The 20,260-nt window shown below is 42.7% G+C and overlaps 1 protein-coding gene across 1 annotated transcript in view; it reads left to right on the top strand.

The window, feature by feature from the left end:
* The first annotated feature begins 805 nt into the window (after nucleotides 1–805).
* The window catches only part of adamts3 (ADAM metallopeptidase with thrombospondin type 1 motif, 3), a 149,907-nt gene continuing 130,452 nt past the window's right edge, over nucleotides 806–20,260 (top strand). The window contains exons 1-3 of the mRNA XM_080892892.1: nucleotides 806–1,205; nucleotides 1,582–1,603; nucleotides 10,645–11,078. Of these exons, the coding sequence (XP_080749018.1) occupies nucleotides 1,152–1,205; nucleotides 1,582–1,603; nucleotides 10,645–11,078 (510 nt within the window). The 5' untranslated portion in view covers nucleotides 806–1,151. The remainder of the gene's footprint in view (nucleotides 1,206–1,581; nucleotides 1,604–10,644; nucleotides 11,079–20,260) is intronic.

Genomic DNA, 20,260 nt, shown 5'->3' with positions numbered 1-20,260 from the left:
ATTTATTCTAAAGCTCTAGTTGCTTTTTTTGCTTTGCAGTTTTCTCTGCTAATCCAGTCCAGAGTCACGGTTGGCCTGGAGCCTATCCCAGCTGTCACAGGCAGGGCAGGGCACACCTGCCAGGACTAACACAGAGAGACGGACAGCCACTGACATCCACACTCACACTGTGGGTGGGTGAATCAGCCCATTAACCAAGCATGCATGTCAGTGGATTTAAACCCAGGACTGCAACAGTTTTAAAATAATCTAAATCCAGAATATATAATTCAGTATTAGACGTTTTCCACACATGAAAGTCATTAGTTATAATCCAATAATATGAATAGTATCCTGCACAATGTGTAGTTTTAATTGAAGTTATCACTTAAGCAGCAGTTTATCTAAGTGAAGAGTATTTTTCCCCACTTTGGAGCCACTTTTCATCTAATACCATCCGTATTAGAACAATCAGGAGAATCTATTTATACAACTACTTTCTTCCACGTGTTTCCTCTGGTCCTCCGTGGGTTCTCGGTGACCCACGGTAGGCGCCACTAAAGAGCAAGAAATTGATTTTAAATAAATACCTGATCCTGCGCAGGCCTGTAATTCTTCTTCGCGGGGTTTTTGCTGGCATCGTTAGAGTTCATAGGTTTCTTGTTGTTTGTTGAGTCGCTCACTTGTGTGTGGTGAGATGAGGGAGGGGTTTGGGGGTTGGGTTCTTCATCCTCCTCCTCCTCCTGTCCCTCCATGTGTTCGGACTCACATGGTGACGTCACACAGGGCTGGTCTTGCGTTTATTAGCCAGCGGAGCCTGGTGCCAGGTTACAAGAGCTACACACTGCGGCTCTGTCCGGTCACGGCAGAGAGGGGTGTCCTACTAACTTCACCAAAACTTTCACGAAACTCAGTCATCAGAAAAACACTGACTGAATGACAAAAGTGTCGCAACTCGCTTCACTCCTGCTTTAATGAAACTTTAACTACTTTATGTTGCTTCTTATTTTTTCTGATTTTTACCTAAGACCGAGGCACTGGCCGCACATCCAGTTTGATAAGTTTTGAATGAGCCGGGTCACGTTTGCGTAAAGATTTTTGTCTCTTTTTCCCCCTTATTTTAATTTCACGTTGGGATAACGTTTTTTGTTTTTTGTCATTTAAGACTCGTGATGGCTGTCCTGTCACTAGCTTTACTACTTGTAGGACTGACTTCAGCTGCCAAGGTAAGTGTCTGCACCGCTTCGCTTTTGCCTCCTTTTACGCATATAAATAAATAAATACGCGCAGTTTGACTGAATCTCGTCAATATTAAACGAATTCAGCTGTAAAGCGGAGAAAAAGTGGAACGACACAACTACAAGGCTCTAAACTTTCGGCTCTGTAAACTTGAACACTTCTGTGAAACACACGTTGACACTGCAGACGTCTGAGTTTTGCCCTTTGGATGTAAAACAGGTATTTTCGGACTTTTTACAAGCAGCGCGGCTCACAGAAAACTCCAGAGCTGTTGTGTTGTTACCGCTGGACATCTCAGACTCTGATCTATCATTTCCTTCTGGCGTGTGCCGCATTTAACGAGCTCTTTTCTCTCTTTTACAGGCTGGTGAAGTAGATAGAGAGGGTAAGTCTGGCTTTATTTGTGTTCGTTTTGTTAATAATTAGATGTGTGTAGAAAAAAGGCAGAGGAGTCTCTCCCCAGGCAGAGAAGAAACTCATGAGGACAACTTGGTTCACTGAGATCAAAGTGGGAGGGGAGTTTGTGTGTGAGGAGCTCTGTAATATACCCCCTCGCCCTCCCCTAGCACCCTACACACAGAGTCCTCTATCACACATACACACTTATATTGCATGAGCAAGCTGCTTCAAGGGCTTTGTTATACAGGAAAGAAAATTCCTCCTCGAGATCCTGAACATCTGTTATTCATTCTGAGGTTAAGGAACAAGTGAGCTGCAGCAGTGTCCACGTAGGATCCTTTTACACCGGCCCTTATCTTCTGAACGCCTCCGGGGCCCTCACACAGCAAGATGACAGCTGACTGCGGGCTGAGCATTTGTGGTTCCCCGTTGCTTGTAGTGAGCCACTGTTTGCTCCATGTGGTCATTATTGGCCTTGTAAAGCAGTTTCCTTGCTCATTTGGCGAAGCCTTTCTTAATTTGCCACTTCTGTAACTTTTACAAGCAGATTTCTTTGGCTTAGATTTCATTTTCTCTGATCTCATATAACAGATGAAAAAGTAAATCTTGTGGATTTTCCTGTTGGTTCTGTTACTATTTGTAAAACTGAGTGAGCGCAGGTTGAATTGTAAGGGATGGGAAGCAGAAGGTAAACATGGGGAGGACATCAAGCAAAAGGTCATTTCTGCTGAAATATAATGAAGCAAATAAAATTCTTTCCTAGTGAAGGTCAGACCCTGATTGGTTTTATGGTTAACTCCTGACGATCATCCTCATTCCCAGGGCATCAAACGCTGCCTTTGGCCTCTTTTAAATGCATCCAGCAGTGGCAGCTGTAACTTGTCACGTATGGCTGCGTGGTCAGGATCCTTCGACGTCACATTTAAATCCACTTGTGAGTGTAATTTCTCAAAAGGCAGGGTTAGAGTTGTGAAAAGGAATATTTCATCCCTAAACTGAGCTGATTGAAAACAAACTCTCCTTGCTGTTGGCAACCAGTATCACCAAGGCACGTGTCGGGGTGTAAAGCATAATTATATAACTGTAATGTAATGTAATCGCATTACAAATTCAGTAATTAATTATGTTGTTACTCTTGTGACAAAGTTTCTTCAGTTATTTGGATAGAAAGAAAGAAAAAACACACCAAAAAAGCAGAAAGTAACGAGTAATTTAGTAATCCATTACTTTCCTTGGAATACCTCTATGATGTCACCTGTGTGTGAGTGCTAAATGGTTTCACATTCCCACCTCACCTCTCTGTTCCAACATTTGTTGTGATTATGTCCATCGTATGTTCGTCTCATCTGAGGGGCTAAAATGTCTCATTGCAGCCAGCAGGTGACCGAGGGGCGGGGCAACACGAATAAGCTGCAAAGCTGTTCTAGCAAAATTTAAGAGTAAAAGTACAGAGTTGGAAATTTGCATTATGAGATAAATTGTTGCTTCCACCAAATTTCTTGCCGATGTCTTGATCAACATTTAATGAATCTTCTTCATGAGAAAGTCCACTTTTCTCCACAGTAAGAGCAAAGTTTGATTTAAGCTTGAAAACATAAACAATGGAAGAGAATTGTCCCACTTGACTGTAGTTTTATGCAGGTCACTGTGAGTTTAGCCTCAGCTTTCTGTCACCTGCTGTCTCCTGGTCCAGCTCCACTACCTTAAAGCTGCGGCAGTCAAAGCCATAAAGCTAAATCAGAGCTGTGCTTTGGTAAAGTCTTGTTACCTCCTCCTTCTTCTTCGATGATAGTTCATCAGTGCTCTGATAACATGTTGTCACATTCTTCATGTATTTACTGGTAGCATTTCAGTCAGCAAAAAGGATGGAAAAAGAGCCTGTTTGACAAATTTAGGGTTGCTGATTGTGTGTCTGTCTCATCTCACTGCATTTCCCTGTGAACAGGCTCCATCAGACTCAACAGCAAATTATAGCAATTTTATGCTGTTTAGATGGTTTGGTGACTCTAAAGAAAGTAAAAGGATCAAGAAAATTTGCACAAATGTGTATTTGATGACTCTAAGGTGAATAATGTTTTGGTTTTTATTTGTTATTTCCTTATTTCTTTGCTCTTGTCTGGCAGCTGGATGTGTCAGGGCTCAGCTGATGCTAAGGCGTGTTTTTAACCACAGAGCCTATCAGCTGGTGGCAACTGAAAAATCAGTCCAAAGTGTTTTAGTAAGGTGGCGACACTGCTGGGGGGAGGAATGGCACCTCTATGAAACACCCTGTGATGTGGTGTTACAGTGATGGTGCTAGAGAGCGTTTTAAGTTTTTCCACAGTCTTTGGTAGAAATGTAGCTGGGACAGGCCACGGCACACGAGTCACACTCATTCATACCATTGAGTGAGGCCTCGGTACAGTTTTACTTTTTTATCTCATTTATTCACGATTTCTCTCTTTTGATTGGTCACTCGTCGTTATCTTGAAGCACCACTGTTTCATTCTGTGTAGAGAATCTGAAGGCAGTGCTGCCCAGTCCACAGCTTTCTAACCTTTGATTGGATTGTCCAACAATTCTTTGAGCAGCGGTTGGTGAGTTTGAGGTCGTGTGAAAGGCAATTTTCCAGCTCATTTCTTCAGCCTATAATGCTTTTAACTCTGTCCCCCATAAAGGCGACATTTGACGACCTCCCGTGTACTCAGCTTGTGGCGATCGTGGCTCAAGAGTTGGGAGTTCACTTTGTAATCGGAAGGTTGCCGGTTCGAGCCCCGGCTTGGACAGTCTCGGTCGTTGTGTCCTTGGGCGAGACACTTCACCCGTTGCCTACTGGTGGTGGTCAGAGGGCCCGGTGGCGCCAGTGTCCGGCAGCCTCGCCTCTGTCAGTGCGCCCCAGGGTGGCTGTGGCTACAATGTAGCTGCCATCACCAGTGTGTGAATGTGTGTGTGAATGGGTGGAGGACTGGTTGTGTAAAGCGCTTTAGGGTCCTTAGGGACTAGAAAAGCGCTATACAAATACAGGCCATTTACTCTTATGAGTTTTAAAATTCAGTATATAATAAAGATGTGGTTTGATGACCATTAGAATAGTTTCTGGGGGGTTTTCAGGCAGAGCCCGGCCTCACTTTGTTCTAAATGCAGGCTGAAATATGACAGAAACCTCCCAGAGCCTCGAGCATTACTCCTAGCAGGCTTTCAAGAGGTAAAGGGTTAAAGATGGATGATCTAAAAATGTGTTCAGAAACACTTGACTCCATCCATCCTTATTGTGGTAACCTTGTTTCCTTGCTTTGCTTTCAAATATGGTCGGACTGCTCTTTGAACAGACTGGTTCATTTCCAGTTCACGTAAACTGTGATATTCAAGGTGCTGTTGAAGCACCCGGATCTTTCTTTGGTGTTTCATAGTTTAGGACAAAAGCTGCTTATTTCTAGCACAGTGCCTTTATCTGTGAAGTGGCAATTGATTGAATTTTCTGTGTTCAGTTTCACAAACTGAGGTAATACATCAGCCAATGAGCAGAGCCAAGTCTCTGAGGTGTACAATACCTCATATATCGCTGACAAATTAAAGGAAAAATAGTACGAAGTGTTTTACGGTAGTAAAGTGTCGACACTGACAGATGGAGGAATGTCACCTTTATGAAACAAACTCTGTGATGTTGTGTTAGAGAGCCATTTAAATTTTTCCTTTAAAATGTCCAGTCTTTGGTAGACATGTAGCTGGAGCGGGCATTTTTCACGATTTTTCTCTTTTGATTGGTCACTCGTCGTTACCTTGAAGCACCACTGTATCATTCTGTGTAGAGAATTTGAAGGCAGTTTTTTTTCCTGATGGTTCCCACTAAGGTTTTATTTCTGTGTTTTGATTCATCAGCCTCTGTTGGAAGAGTCAGTCGATCAAATGCATGTCTCAGCTCAACTTTACGAAACTGCTGCCCATGTGCTTTGTATTTCTTTGTACATGTTTTGCTCTATATGGACAACTGCAGCAGAAGTTTGTGACATGTATATTTGTGGTGGTTGGATAAGATGAGCAGTGTCGGCGAGCCTTTCAGTTAAATGCCAGGATTTGATGTTGTCACACATCAAGAGCAAACCTGTGAAAAGGCAACATTTAGAAACAACATTCAGCAGCAATGCAAATGGAATAACTGAGAGCAGAGGGACCATCTTCCCTGATTAACTGGGAAGTCAGCTTGAAAGATCGCTCATTGTCTGCCCACTAGCCCTTAACCGCCAAGCCACAAACGTCGCTCTTTGCTTTTGTTACGCACATTTTCTTGTGGTCTGAAATTCTATATTCAACTCCAAATAGCAAACAAGACTAGAAGAGACAAAAAAAAGAGAGAAATCAAAGATAAAGTCAACATAACTATATCCAGAAAACCAGAATTATGGAGCTTAATTAGGATTAACTGCTGAATTTGAAGAAAGGTTGCTTTGGCTGATGTGTCAAAGTGCCACTGAGGCATAATATTTTTGATCAGGAGTGTATTCCAGTATTTCATTGCTGTTGCAGCTGGTCTGGCCCCTCATAGATGCTCTTTTGCATTTATTTGAAATGTGCTTTAGTGTGCTTCTGTACTATCGTCGCCAGAACTTTTTACTCTGACAGAGAGAATATAAGTTAATGGACACAGGACAGAAAAGAAATCAGAAAATGGATTTCAACTGACTCTTTTGTGACACTGAGGGATTTGTGTTTGAAGGTCTTTGGTGGGTAACCCTTGAGAATAGGGGTGCAACGATACTCGTATCGATATTGAACCGTTAGATACAGTGCTTTCGGTTCGGTACGCATATGTATGAACAATACAAATTTTTTAATTTATTTTATCAACTTTCCTTCTGACGATGCTGTCTGTGTTGAGCGCTCAGTGGATCTGGGTTCGACTACTCCGCCTAGGCTGCACTGTCGAGTGCAGATCCACTGAGCGCAGCACAAGCTAGCAAGACAGAAGCTAAGCTCGCTGCAAGATGGCAAATTGAACCTCCCCCACCTTCATTCAGATCTGGCGTTTGGAATTATTTTGGTCGTCATGTGACGTATGACCCTGAAGGTAAGCGCGTCATGGACAAAAGTAAAACAGTATGTCGGATGTGACACGCAATGCTCAATTGGTGGGAACTAGTGCGTTAGCGCAGTTAGCTTGTTAACGTGTTGACACTGTCCAGCCCCACGCACAGGGTGATCCACGGTAGCTCGTTAACGGAGATTTGCCGCGTTATGGCGTCAACGAGATTAACACAACGAATATGACTGCACATTTACTCCGACATCATCTTAGTGCAAAGACAAGTGGAAGCAGACAAAAACAACAAGCACGCATGCTACAAACTTTACCCGAGTCATTTAGACAGCCGTTAGCACAGGATTCTCCTTATGGGGACCTGATATGTTTAATATGCTGCTGAGAATATAGCCCAGAAGAAGCGGATAGTATAGCTTTTATTTTGGAAAGAGACATTTCTCTGTAATAAACTCTCTTTTCCAAAGATGAGGGATTTCTCCATCAGATAGATTTAGTATTTTGTTGTTTCAGCAACATTAAATTTAAAAACTGTACTTTTGACTTAAAATATATATTTATAATTTTAATAAATGACAAATTAAAAAGGCATGAACATTTTTTTTGTATCGAAAAAATATCGAACCGTGAATTTTGTGTATCGTTGCAGCCCTACTTGAGAGATATATTGTGAGTGCTGTGTGGTTGTATTCATTCAGTGTATTTCATCTTTTACTTGTATTGTTGGGACTCGTGCTTTTTGTAAGTAAAGCTACAGCCTTCCTGTTAGACGACCTTGTAAAACACCTGTATATGTTTCTGTTTCTTTTCTTTAAACTTCTCTCTTTTATGTATAAAGTCTGTGATTCTAATCGTGCTTCTTGTAAAGTATGTTTGTCTTACTTTGTTTTCATTTAGCACAAGTTGTTTGGGTCTAACATGTGCAGCTCTGTTCACTTACCTCATCGTTCCAGAGTGAATCTGTACCCTGGTCCGACAAACTTAAAGTAAATGTTCCCTTTAAGCAGAACATCTCGGTTTTCACACTCTCCACTGCAAATGGAGCTCTGTCAGATAATAATGGGAATACTGGGATACTCCAACAAAACACGTCACACAGACAACAGCTGTAATTATGTGTAAAATGATCACTTAGTGAGAACAATACATGCAACAGGATGTTTTTATTTCTGTCATGCAGCCTCTGCCTGTGTAAGCAGGCATAAATAAACTCTGTCAACCTAATGAGGATGCTAAGTTAGCGAAAGGTGACCCGAAGTCTGATCGCTGCTGTGAGAGCGATGCTTTTTTTTCCACATTAAAGGAAACAAAAAGAGTGTTTAATTAAAAACCGAATACCTGCCCAGCAGAAGATTATTTTAGCTGGTAAATGTCTGGATCCAGTACAGTCCTCCAAAAAGCCTCTGTTCTCCTGCAGGTTTGGATCTGTTTTTGTGTTTTTACATGAGAAATGTGTTTAATTTTGCTTTATTTTGCTTTTAATTTCAATTTTATTTTAACTGTTAAAGAAAACCAGTCAGCTTGTGTATAGATATACAGTATTATACACCATCAAACACTCACAGCCAGAGACATTTACTGTTTAACGTCTCAATTAAAAATAGCTGCAGTTGAAATCGGACTTTGTGCTACATATGGACCTGGTTGTTTTTGACACATCATCAAACCGCAGTCAAGTTGTTCTTTTTTTCTGTTTGCGTTTACATTTTGTGGAGCACGCTAACCGCAGTCATATTTGCGCTAAAAGCCTTTTTGTGCATTTCCAGTTTAAGACGTTTCCCGCGATCCGGCAGCTGTGAGGTGTGACTTTGTAGTAGCACACATTAACAGTGATATCAGCGGGCGATTTGTAGTCTTAGGCGAACGATCTGAATCCAGAGCAGGAACGACGCACTACATCAAACATCAAAACGGGCGTGGTTACCTGAAAATATCACAACAAGTTTAATCGATAGAGACGTTGATTTATATCCAATCAGTGCTTAAAATCAAAATCTGCATGGCTTTAAAAACATAGTCCTGTAAGCGGGACAAATGACTCTTTATATTAGACGTCTTCCTCATGAGGATTAAGCAGTGAAAGCCTGCTCTTTAAACACACACTAACAAGCTGAACACATTTCTGGCTTCTTTTTGATGCTCTGTGTCTTTTCATTGCTTAAATGCACTCTGTGGAAAAATATGTAGTACTCGGTACAACTGATGTAATTTTTTCCAAATATTTCAGTATCGGGCAGCTAACTGTGCGCCTTCCTTGCTTTGCAGATATAGTAATGTCAGGATGATGTAACAGGGAGGGGAAAAAAGGATTTAGATGTTTGTTTTAAGTTCAAACCCACAGTTTTCACGCTTTTTTCGCCTCATCTCTTGGACTCCATGCTTTCATGTGCTCCATCGGTACCATTGTCATGCTTTGGCGTCATGAAACCTGCAGTCTTTGCTTTGAATGCTTCTAAAATAGTCTTTTCTTGCCATCACATGCATCCACGTGCATGCTCACTGTGATTGTGTGAAGTCACGTCCTCAGATATGTAATTTTAGCTTCCCCATTGACACCTGTTTGATGTTTTCTGGTCAAAAGCAGCAAGATAATTACACGCTTTCAATATTCTTGTTAGATTTTTTCCAACCAAAGATTCTTGGAAAAGCAAACCAAGCTCGGATGGAATTTTCCTAAATCTGAAAGTGTTTGAGAAAGCCCACAGATTTTCTGGTACATTTGGGTTGACCACAAATGTGCCAATGAACAAGGAAGTGGGTGAAACAAAGCAATATGTTAAAACAATGGCACAGGTGAAACTGGCTTGTGCTGGTGTTACATTTTTTTGTGTTGAAGGCCGGCACAGCTCAGCAGAAGAGCAACAACGGTGAGAAAATAAGTGTTTTCTGACAGAATCAGAATCATGAGTACGAAGCAACACCAGTCGTCCTGAAATTCACAGCAAGCCCAGTAGTAACCGACACCTACGCTGCTCAAGGTCGTCTTTAAACCTGGCTCATCTATATTTCAGTGCAGTGTCATATGCAAGATCACACATAACATATTCTGGTGTTGATCCATGTGGCAGCAGGACAGCAGACTATGCCTCGTGGGAAGCCACACAGAGTCCTGCTGCTGTGATACAGCTGCTACTTAGGCAGTAGTACAGTAGCAGAGTTTAGACGTGAGCTCAGCAGCGCTGTAGTTCATTATCCACAGTGAATGTCTTTGTTTTCGTCTGGAAAATGATCATTTGAAATTGGTGTGACACATCGAAACCAAAGAACGTGGAGTGATACGATCCACGCAGACGGCGGTGTTTCAAAACGTCTGCCAATCCTGGAGGTTTCACAATCAGTGAGGGCAGCTGTGTTTCCCAGAGATATGAAATGTGGGAATAGTGAGGATTAAACACAGAATCAGGTGTGCTCATAGTTCCACTGTAGACACGACACCGGTGCTGTAAGTTTGTCCCATTGTTGTTGTTCTCAGAGTATTTTGTCGCTCTGCCCGTGACATAAAGCAGGGTCAGGGATCCTCGTCCAAGTGAAAGAAAATATAACCCCAACACTGACGCTTACTCCCATCTGGGTCTTAGATGCCTTTGAAACTATGCAAGTGTCCTATTAGCATTTCTGTTGGCCTAATAATGTGTCTCAGAGAGTTTTAGCTCAGTCAGTCTGGCTCTCAGCTGTGGTGTTCTAGTTCTCTCTCGTTGGACTAAGAAGGTAAACGTGGTGAATCAGTTAGTCCAATATTTTGTTTTTGAGTTGGCAGAGACAGAAAAATGAAGGTCCAAATGTTAGCTGACAGGAAATCAAGTCCAAGTGTTCTTAAAGGTTTGCCATGAATGTCAAAGCTCGTCCTGTCTCAGAGGAACATTAGTTGGCTAAAAGTGATAAAAGGATGATTAGAGCAGGCAGCATAATCAGGCCTTGGCTGACTGATGTGTTTAGAGGAAAAGACTAATTTGATATTGTTTTATTGCTGTTTGGAAAAACTAACTTTGCTGGGTTCTTGTGGTTTTTTGCAGACCAGTTGAAGAGCCGGCTGAAAGAATACGGCCTGGTCACCCCCTTCAGCACCGACTCCCACGGACACTACCTGTCACACCTGCTCTCCGCCACTCACAAGCAGCGTGTTAAGAGGGAGGTGCTTGAAAACGGTGAAACTGAACAGAGGCTTTTCTTCAACATCACTGCCTTCGGAAAGGAGTTTCACCTTCGTCTGCGGCCGAACAGCAGGCTGGTGGCGCCTGGCGCGATGGTGGAGTGGCATGACGAGGTCCCGGGATTCATAAACGGCAGTGGTGGCAACGATTCTAGCGTGGGCGCCAACCAGACTGAATCCACCAATGGCACGGAGAGGATACTGCGCCGTGAGCTGCTCAAGACCGACTGCACCTTTACCGGTGACATCACAGACGTCCCCGGGGCCTCGGTTGCCATTAACAACTGCGATGGGTTGGTAAGTTTCCTCGGCCGTAAAACTCCTTCCTTTCCCACCCCATGAAAGTCCTTTTCATTTCAAAAGTGCCATGACCTTACCAACTGACACCAAAGGATTTTGGATGTCTGTAGCATTCCTTTACATCACTGCTCGGCATTTTTACAGCACATTGTTTTTGCAGACGTAATAGCTTTTTGTACTTTTTGTACAGAGGTTTGTTACGGGTGAGTAGTCTCCTATTGCATTCGTGAAGGGATTTTCCTCCTAACCTCTTCCCAACATAAAGCACGAGCTCCTTTTGTCCTTTCTAAAAGTCTGCAGTCCCATCCTCCCTATCACCCCTCATAAAACACTTGGACAGTCATTGGGCAACGACCAGAGCCAAAATCTCTTAGAGTTGGCCAGCGGAGCATCTCTGCATTTTAGGAAAGAATAGGCCAAACCCAGATTCCTTCAGCTGTAGTTGAAATACTGCAGAGATTTGAAAAGCAACACAAAGAATGTCCTCCAAAAATCACCTTCCTGATGGGGGAGTGATGGACAGCGCTCGTAGTGTCTTTTTAGTTTCTGAGCTGTTCAGCCGGGGAGACTGAAATAAAAATGAATTTCTACTGCTAATGGTGAACATTTGTAGTGCTGTAGGACTGACTCTCTGTTGGAAATATATTCATGACAAAGTTAAAGCAAAGCTCCTAACAGAAAGTAAAAAGGTCAAAATGCAAATACAAATCTGATGCACTGAGAGTTAAACTAGATTTGCTGTGCTTTATATCACATATTCTCACATCCTCATGCTTCATAGTCCTCCACTAGCTGGCTCAACCGATCTCTGACATATGATGGGGCAAACTCTCTTTAGTTTCATTTTAAACATCTCATGAAACGTTAAACTCAAATTCAAACATTTTCACACTGTCTGCATGACAGATGGTGATAAATGTGTTGATCCCTCGACTTATCTTGGCTCAATATTTGGCCAAAATATTTGCCACAGCAAGATGGTGAACATAGCAACATTATGCCTGTATAGCAGCTAGCCTGAGCAACCAGCATGAGTAATTACAGCGTCACAGAGATGAGTCACTGTGTGCTATTTCTGGATGACAGTGGAGGTGTGTGGGATGAAGACACAAGCAAGCAAGGCTAGGCTAAGGAGCGCGGACACTTGTTAGCAGGTGCCGGCTGTGACGATTACTAACTGCTGTTTATATCCAAAGGCTGCGTCTGCCCGAAAGCTACTAAAAACACATCACACTCGAACACGATCACAGTAATTAGGAGCAAAGACCTTATTGTTCTTTTTTGAAGGAGAAATGAAGCCCTCTGGTGAGCCTCAAAACTGGAATATTTTAAATGGTTTTTAACCTTCAGGCAGCCAACTCCAACCCATTTACATGTATTACTGCCAAATTACGGACCTTGGTGGAAGTATATAGAGATGCAGTTTAATTTCTGCCCCCTCAGATTGTAGGTTTGCCTTTGAAAAATGTGACATGGTTCAGTAAAAAACATGCAGGGTTATCACCAGCATTCAGTAAAATAATAAATGTCGCTCAGAGTAATGATTCTGTTGTTGGACATCAAACTAAATGTTCCTGTCACTACGGTCTTTGTATCGTGGAGCATAATGAAGTAATGAGTTCACACTGTGTCACAGTGCAGCAGCAGGAAGTGAGTCACTGTGACGCAGAATCATTTCCATGTTAAAGCCAACCTGAAATCTGAATTCTCCCCACATAACAAACTGCAGCTGAAGCCCTTTTCCCTCTTTATCTGTGCCTAAAGAACATAAAGCTGTTTGTGGAGCTTTGTTCCTCTTTAAGCTTCTGTAACGTCAGCCCGTATAGCTTAAAACCAAAGATACAAGTTAATCATAGGGTGAGAGGCTGGGTTCACCAGTGTGTCACAGACAGACAACCGTTCACTCACCCATTCATACCAAGAGTTTCTAATTAACCTGTCCCCACTAACTGCATGTCTTTGGAGTGTGGGAGGAAGCCGGAGTACCCGGAGAGAACTCGGCCTGATGGTGGAGTTGAACTCAGGACCGTCTTGCTGTGAGGCAACAGTGCTAACCGCCGTGCTGCCCACAAAGTTTATTATTATTATTATTGGTTTTTTAGTAGTAGGATGAGTCGGTGTAGTATTAAATAAAGTTACAATTTGTCCGTTAGAGATGTGACAAACATCTGCATTTTAAAGGAGCTTAATTCAGACGGTTTCTTTAGAGCTGAATGTGGCTTTAACACTGATCATTCACTTAGACTGTATATAAAAGATGGCTACTCCCATCTGTGACATCTGTTTGTCTGTAAACTGTTATTCTGAAGCCTTGAGCTGAGGACTGATGTCATCTTGTTTTTTGTTCATGCTAGATCTGATTGAAAACTGCAGACGCTGCTGGTCAGACAGCCAAACTGGTTTCTACATGTGCTAAATAATATTCCCATTTACAGTGAACTGGTTGATGAAGCGGGGGTTTACTGCTTGACTGACATTCATTTATTATGTAACACTTATTATGTACCGGTAACCAAATTTAAACCAGAACAATGTTTGGATTTGATAGGGACGGGGCTGCTATATTTGCCTTTTGGCTGACAACACCAAGGAGCGGGGAAGGGAGAGAAGGAGAGAGATATATATATGAAGGATGTAGTTGGCAGAAAGCGAGTGACACGACGAGAATCATGAAGGTGGACAGGTAGCCAAGGCAACATTGTTAACACACCCTGGTAGCTTCTGCTTTGCCCTCATTCTTTGGTTTTTTATGTAAATAATTTCACATTGTGTATGTGTATTGTAGATTCCCTCCGTTTTCCCCGTAATATTTATTTGCTTTAAAAAAATTCAGATTATTAGTTGTTTTCTAGTTGACGTGTATGTGTGTGTGTGTTTAACTGTTAATGCAAACGGAGGAATAATGATGAGAGCAGGAGGCAGGTGGAAAAGTGGACAGGCTGTCAGATGCTCGATGGTAAATTGTCAACAAATATGTGACTTTAAATATTTTAAGATATTATCGAGGTCAAAAATAAGGCCAAGCTTTGTTTTGTGGTTCTAAATATGGTGATTGCAAACGACCAGTCCCTATGTTTAATTTTGCGATTAGAAAATAGTACATATGCAGTCAGGTTTTGTTTCCTCTTTCTGGTAGTTATCATTTTCACCAAATTAATTATGCATGCTTTAAAAGCTCCTGAACTCTCTGTGAAGTTCTAAACATAATCTCTAAAAATAAACCGACTGCAGCGACAGGCACGTCTAAAGACAAAGATAATGCCAGTCTGACCTTTAAGTTCATCCTCTGAGCTGCAGGATTTGGCCGTTTCCTTTGATTGGAGCTGGAGGAAGCAGTTCATCACAGCAGAGTCTGTGTCTCTGAGTCTCCCCCCCGAGACATTTATAGTCCAGCCTTACAGGAGAGTCGGGCCTGGAGAGGGGGGGGGGGATGCCACTCGCATGATGCCAAAAGCCATCAAGGTTTGTCAGTTAGACTGCTGCTGCTCTATGATCACATGCTTTACTGTCAGAGTATCAAAGGTTATTAAAAAGATGAACATCATAAATAACGCACAATACTGGGTCGAATCTTCATTGTTTCCTTTAACAGACAATACATTTTAGTCCGTCCAGTATCTGCTGCTTATCCAGTCCCAGGGGCCGCGGTTTAAGCAGAGATCACCAGAACAGTCTATGGTGATGCAACATAATCACTCCAGTGTGTCCTGGTCCAGAATGCTGTGTCCAACTCACCTCAGCCATCCCATGCTCAGAGATGTTCAAACCACCTCAGCCAGCCATTCTCAGTGTGGTTGAGCAGCAGCTCAGCTCTGAGCTCCTCCTGAATGACTCAGCTCTTCGTCCCATCTCTAAAGCTGAGCCCAGAAAGCTCATTTTCACCACTTCTGTCCATAATCTTATCTCTTCAATCTCTATCCTCCGTCTGTAGGCACGGATGAGGGTAGGAACTTTATCTTCAGCATCCTGTTATCCCCTTATATTCCAGCTTTCCAGCATTTCAAGATAACATACCCCGTTGCCACATCTGGGTTACAAATCTGTTGATTTTCTTTTACCAGGATCTCTAAACTGTTGGAAAAACAGAAAGATTTGACTCACTCTGAGCTGCAGCCATCAGCTCGGTTACAACAACAGAAGAAGTGCCGTGCTACACGATACTATAGAGATGAAGGCGGGAGAGACTTGGACATGTTTTCAGGCCAATCAGTAAAACAACAGAAGTGTTGCATGTTCCCACTGAAGCATTTCAGACGGCTCTTATTGAGACATACTTGCTCTTTTTGTTTCTACAGGCATCATTATTACACAATGACCTCATTTACTGTAACTTCTCATTCCCAGTGTTACATCACGCCAGAGAGCAAAATAAACGGGAAACTGTAAAATCGCCACAATAAAAGTAAGAATGTGGGACGTTAAATTCAGAGAAACAGAATCGAGTTTATTTGGTAAGTTTGCATTCGATTATCCAGCTCCTGGTTCCTCGCAGCACTGATTCTTGTTCCTCCTCATGTTTGCAGCCTAAATCCAAAACACGCAGGACTACAGAACCCGACATCAAACGCTCTCCAAACCAGTGCTTCCTGATCTAAAAGCCTGTCGTTGAGGGCCGGCCGTCTTTGATCTCAAGTGGTAGCCCTGGCCCTCTCTAGGTGTGCGTTTTACTGTTTCTTAATTATAGCCAGGCTGCTGTCTGGAAGTGTTTACTGCAGCTAGCATGCTGGCAGGCAGCCTGGCAGCTAAATACTTATGAGGCAGATACTTCCTCTGCTTCAGCAGCAGCGGGCGAACCGAGGGCGATCTTTGCTGGCCTGCGTGGGGGATGGCCCTTGTGTTGCATGTCAGAAAAGCTTGGGAGAGCTGGTCCTTCATGAAACATGAAACATGTCACTGCTGACTTCTGTTTTCTTCTTCCTTCACTCATACTGAGGAGAAGTGATCCTGTAGAATCTGCAGTCCAGTGTTGGCCTGGTTGTTTCGCACGTTTGCTCCAGAGATTCGTGGTGCGAGTTCTCTTACAGAACCTGCATCATTTGTAACTCGTTTCCATATTTGGGTATTTAAAATCTGTGTCTCTAATCTGACTCGCTGAGCTGCTGCGTGTAAGCCGAGGCCTGTAGTTACAAATGAAGTCATTAGAAAGTGACACAAAGTTGGCGTGCGGCACCTTCTCCGTTAAATTTGCAGCACGAATAACATGAAATCATCTCCTCTTGTGATACTTGTGGCACTCTTAACTCCAGAGAAACAGCATAGCTGTGAGTCATGCACGAGAAGGAGGAGACCAAATTTGTCTGCGTTTTGCGAGCGACGATTTTCAAAATCTGATGCTGGCAATGAACTAAGTGCTGAATTAAACAGGCTCCAGCTCCAATTAAGCCTTATCCACCTAACAGTCCTTGGGTGGTCTTCCAGATTAAGGACTGAAATGTCTGTGAGAGATTTTTATTTGAAGCACTGATCGCACAGCTGGACTTGTTTGAGTTAAGGAGGATATAATAATTATAAGGATGCAGATGTGTGCTCTGCTGTGTGCTGCGCTCTGGGTTGCTTTCCAAATCCGAAGCCACTTGGATAAATGATCACGCTGTTTTTTCTCTGTGTGCCTCCTCCTGACAGATGGGCCCCGCTCTTTATCTGCTAAATATGCTGCTATTATAATACATTCATAAAATGAGGAGAGACTCACTGTAAGGTTCAAACAAGCCGAAGCAATGAGGGTTTGGTTGATTCATGAATGGACTGAACCCGTGTAGCACTTTTCTACACCATGTCTCATTCACACTCTGATGAATGCATCGGGAATAGCTCAGGGTTCAGGAGATTAGATGATCTGCTCAGCCTCCAGAGCTGCCAGCCAACAGGACCTGCTGTTCCCCGGCAGCCTCCCAAAGGCCTGCCAGGCCTGACTCTGCTGAGCCTCTGAGCTCAGGGAGATCAGGGTGGTATGGCTGTAAGTCGTACCCTCCTAAGCAACCCCCTTTTTTGTTTTACGTTACAGTTTTCCCACTGTTACTATTAAAATATGGATTATATATAATATGAGACTTCAATCCATCAGCATAGATCACCCACATCCAGACTAATGTAATTTATAAAAGTTCTGCTCAGTGCGCAGGCTAAGTTCTCTGGGTTCATCTGAAAAGCAGCGACGGCCTTGAAATGATTATCTCTGATATTTGCATGGAAACGATGAATCCTGGAGCTTTTTGCTTGGTTGAATAAAAAGTCTTGAACTCAGTAAGTCTGCACACTGTTGGTGAAACTTTTTATACGACTTGGAAACCACTTTGTTTGCTTCAGAAACTCTCTTTGAGGCACTTTTGAGATTTTAAGTTAAATATGTGGAAGTTTATTAAACCTTCTAAATTTATACCGTCATCTGAAACTTGTGGATAGAAAAACTAAAGAGCTTTTCACCGTTTTGGGAAATCTGGGCTCCATGAGCACATTTGGGTCTGTTTATGGGAGAATAATGACGGCGTTTGATCCTCAACACACCTGGTTTGTTGGAAGCTTTAGTAAAGGCGATGCAGTTTAACAGCTACAGTACGTCCATCGTAAATGGTTGGAAGGAGGGAAACTTCCTTTTTCTTGGTCACCTGATTGAAACTTGCACCACGTGCCTCTTTTAAAAAAGAATCGGAGTAAATGACGAAGGAATTCAGCTGACCTTTAGATGTCAGGCGGGGTGTGTCATTCCCATCACCCCTCCTCCCACTGCGTGTCTCTCAGTTCATGTACACTCACGTGAACACAGCTGATGGTTCACATACTGAAGATATTTGATTTGCTTCCCTGAAAGGGAAAGAGAGGAAGCTTCTCATGTCTGATGTATTTTTGGACCTTTACTCTGGCTCTGTGTTTCATCCAGCAGAGAGAGGATTGAGACTATTTGACACAGCATATGTTATGTTGTTGCCATTAATAATGCATTACGACCTCTTTCTGTGTCTTTCTGTCAACCATGTGGTAGTCTGCCACTTTGGTCCAGGCTAAAATATTTCAGCTATGAAATGGATTGCAGTGAAATGTGATTTCCTCTTTAGAGCCACCAGGTTTGTAGTTTTGAGCGCACTGCCCGGATGGTTATTGGTTGGCCTGCCTTAGCAACAGATACAGAAATCGGCATTTGTTAACTGCTAAGAAGCTAAAAACTTCAATATGAGTTTGTATTTGGCTCAAAACCCTTAACATATAATATGCAACTCAAAACAATAATAAAAGGCATCATTTGATGATGCTGTGAAGTAGTTTGAGTTCATGGGCGTTGTCTCACTGATGTGATTCAGACAGGAAGTCTTACTCATGTTAGCGCATTACTTTTATTCATACTGTAGAATTTCATTCTTATGTTACATGAACCTCTAATGGACCATGAGATGAATCAGCTACAGCTGCTTTATAATTATGAAGAGGGTTTGTTTATAAGGTTAGCCCAGTGCTGTCGTCGCTTCTGGGTTTGAAAAGGAAACCTCATCTGGAAATGCTTCACATTCTTTCTGATGACCAGCAGGGGGCGCCTCCTTTGATTAAAGCAAGATGTCTGCTCTCTTACCTCAGGAAACATGCTTCCAGTGACCATGTTTAGTATAACATAAAGTCAATTCAGTTCCGTTTGGTTGAATTCAGTTTTATTTATATAGCATCAAATTATAGCCAACTGCTGCCTCGAGGCTTCTTATACTGTAAGGTAAAGAACTGGCAAATATAGAGAGCAAACTCCAACAAGCAGACGACTCCCTATCAGCAAACACTTAGTGACAGTGGGAAGGAAAAACTCCCTTTTAACAGGAAGAAACCTCTGGCAGAACCAGGCTCAGGGAGGGGCGGGGCCATCTGCTGCGACCAGTAGAGAGCTAGAGGAGGAAGACAGGACAAAGATGTGGGTGAATGTTATTCTTGATTTATTTCCGACTTCTCATATAAGTCTAGTGTACTCGCTCAGATTTGGGTATAAAAATGTGAGGTATCCCCCAGCGACACGCCGTCAGTGCTGTGATGCCGTCCTCATCATATTTAGTTCCCTAATATTTAGCTTTGTCAGAGTTGCCATATTGACACAACAGAGTTCTGTTTAAACGTGTCTCAGTACTGGGACCAGTGCAGAGGTCCACCAGGAGATGACCTTCAGCTGGAGATTGGCAAAATGAATATGTGGTCTGGTTTGCTGCTTTTTGTGGGCGGGGTTATGAAACTTTCTCATGGCACGTCATCTTTCCTGCAAGTTTTTCTCATGTTTTATATTAAGAGGCAGAGGCTGTGTGGGAGTCGTACGTAATTGTCTTCACTGGCATGCACAAGCATAAGTATACAGCGTGCCTTTATTTAAACATGCATTCTTCAGCTGACTAATGAGGCTAAACTCTGCAGTCACTGTCAGACACATCTTAAAGTAATAGACTCAGATGGAGAGTCATTGACTACAGGCTCACTCTGTGGCTGCATGACGGACAGATTGTAAGAGTTTAAATAGAAATCTGTTTGATTGAATCTACATTATGAGTGCATGCAGATTTCCTTGCTTTTGATTAGTGAAGATAAGTATGATGTGAGAGGAAAAGATAACTGCAGTGAGAGATGCATGTGTGGACCACAGAGTACCAGCATGACAAATAAAGTGTAACTTATGGAACTGCTTTAAAGCATCCATGAAATTCCTCTTTAGTCCCAGTCGTTTGTTAGATAGAGGACGGGCCAGCTGGAACAAATCCCTCCTCCTCTCTTTCTATATGAAGCTTTTTGTTTTTTGTGAGAATACCTGAGCAGACAGACGGTCTTGACGAATCAGCTGATAGATGCAGGCAGTGTGGTAGCCTAACCTGAACAGCACCAACTGGAAATGTGACTTTTATTATTAAGCTTTAAATTTCCAGCAGCTGTGCAAAGCTCGGCCACCTTTAACGTGTGTCACGTTGCATAATCGGCTCTGAATGGTGAGGCGCTGCTGTGTCTGAGGTGTGTGTGTGAGACTTGCGAGTGTAAATACACTGCAGGTCTGATGGGTGAAACTATGCTGTCAGAGCAAAGGCTCATTGTAACTCAGAGATTCTGCAATCATCCTCCTCAAATTCCTGCAGCTTCGGCGGCGTTTACAATGTTGAGATTCATCGAGAGTGACAAAATGAGCAAATAAAGCATGCTGATGTTTTGCTGAGAGCTACGTGTGCTCAGTG

The sequence above is a fragment of the Rhamphochromis sp. 'chilingali' genome (genome assembly GCF_963969265.1).
Source record: "Rhamphochromis sp. 'chilingali' genome assembly, chromosome: 10".
NCBI classification, from domain to species: Eukaryota; Metazoa; Chordata; class Actinopteri; order Cichliformes; family Cichlidae; genus Rhamphochromis; species Rhamphochromis sp. 'chilingali'.
Note: the sequence above shows the minus strand (reverse complement) of the source record. Positions and strands in the feature narration are given on the sequence as shown.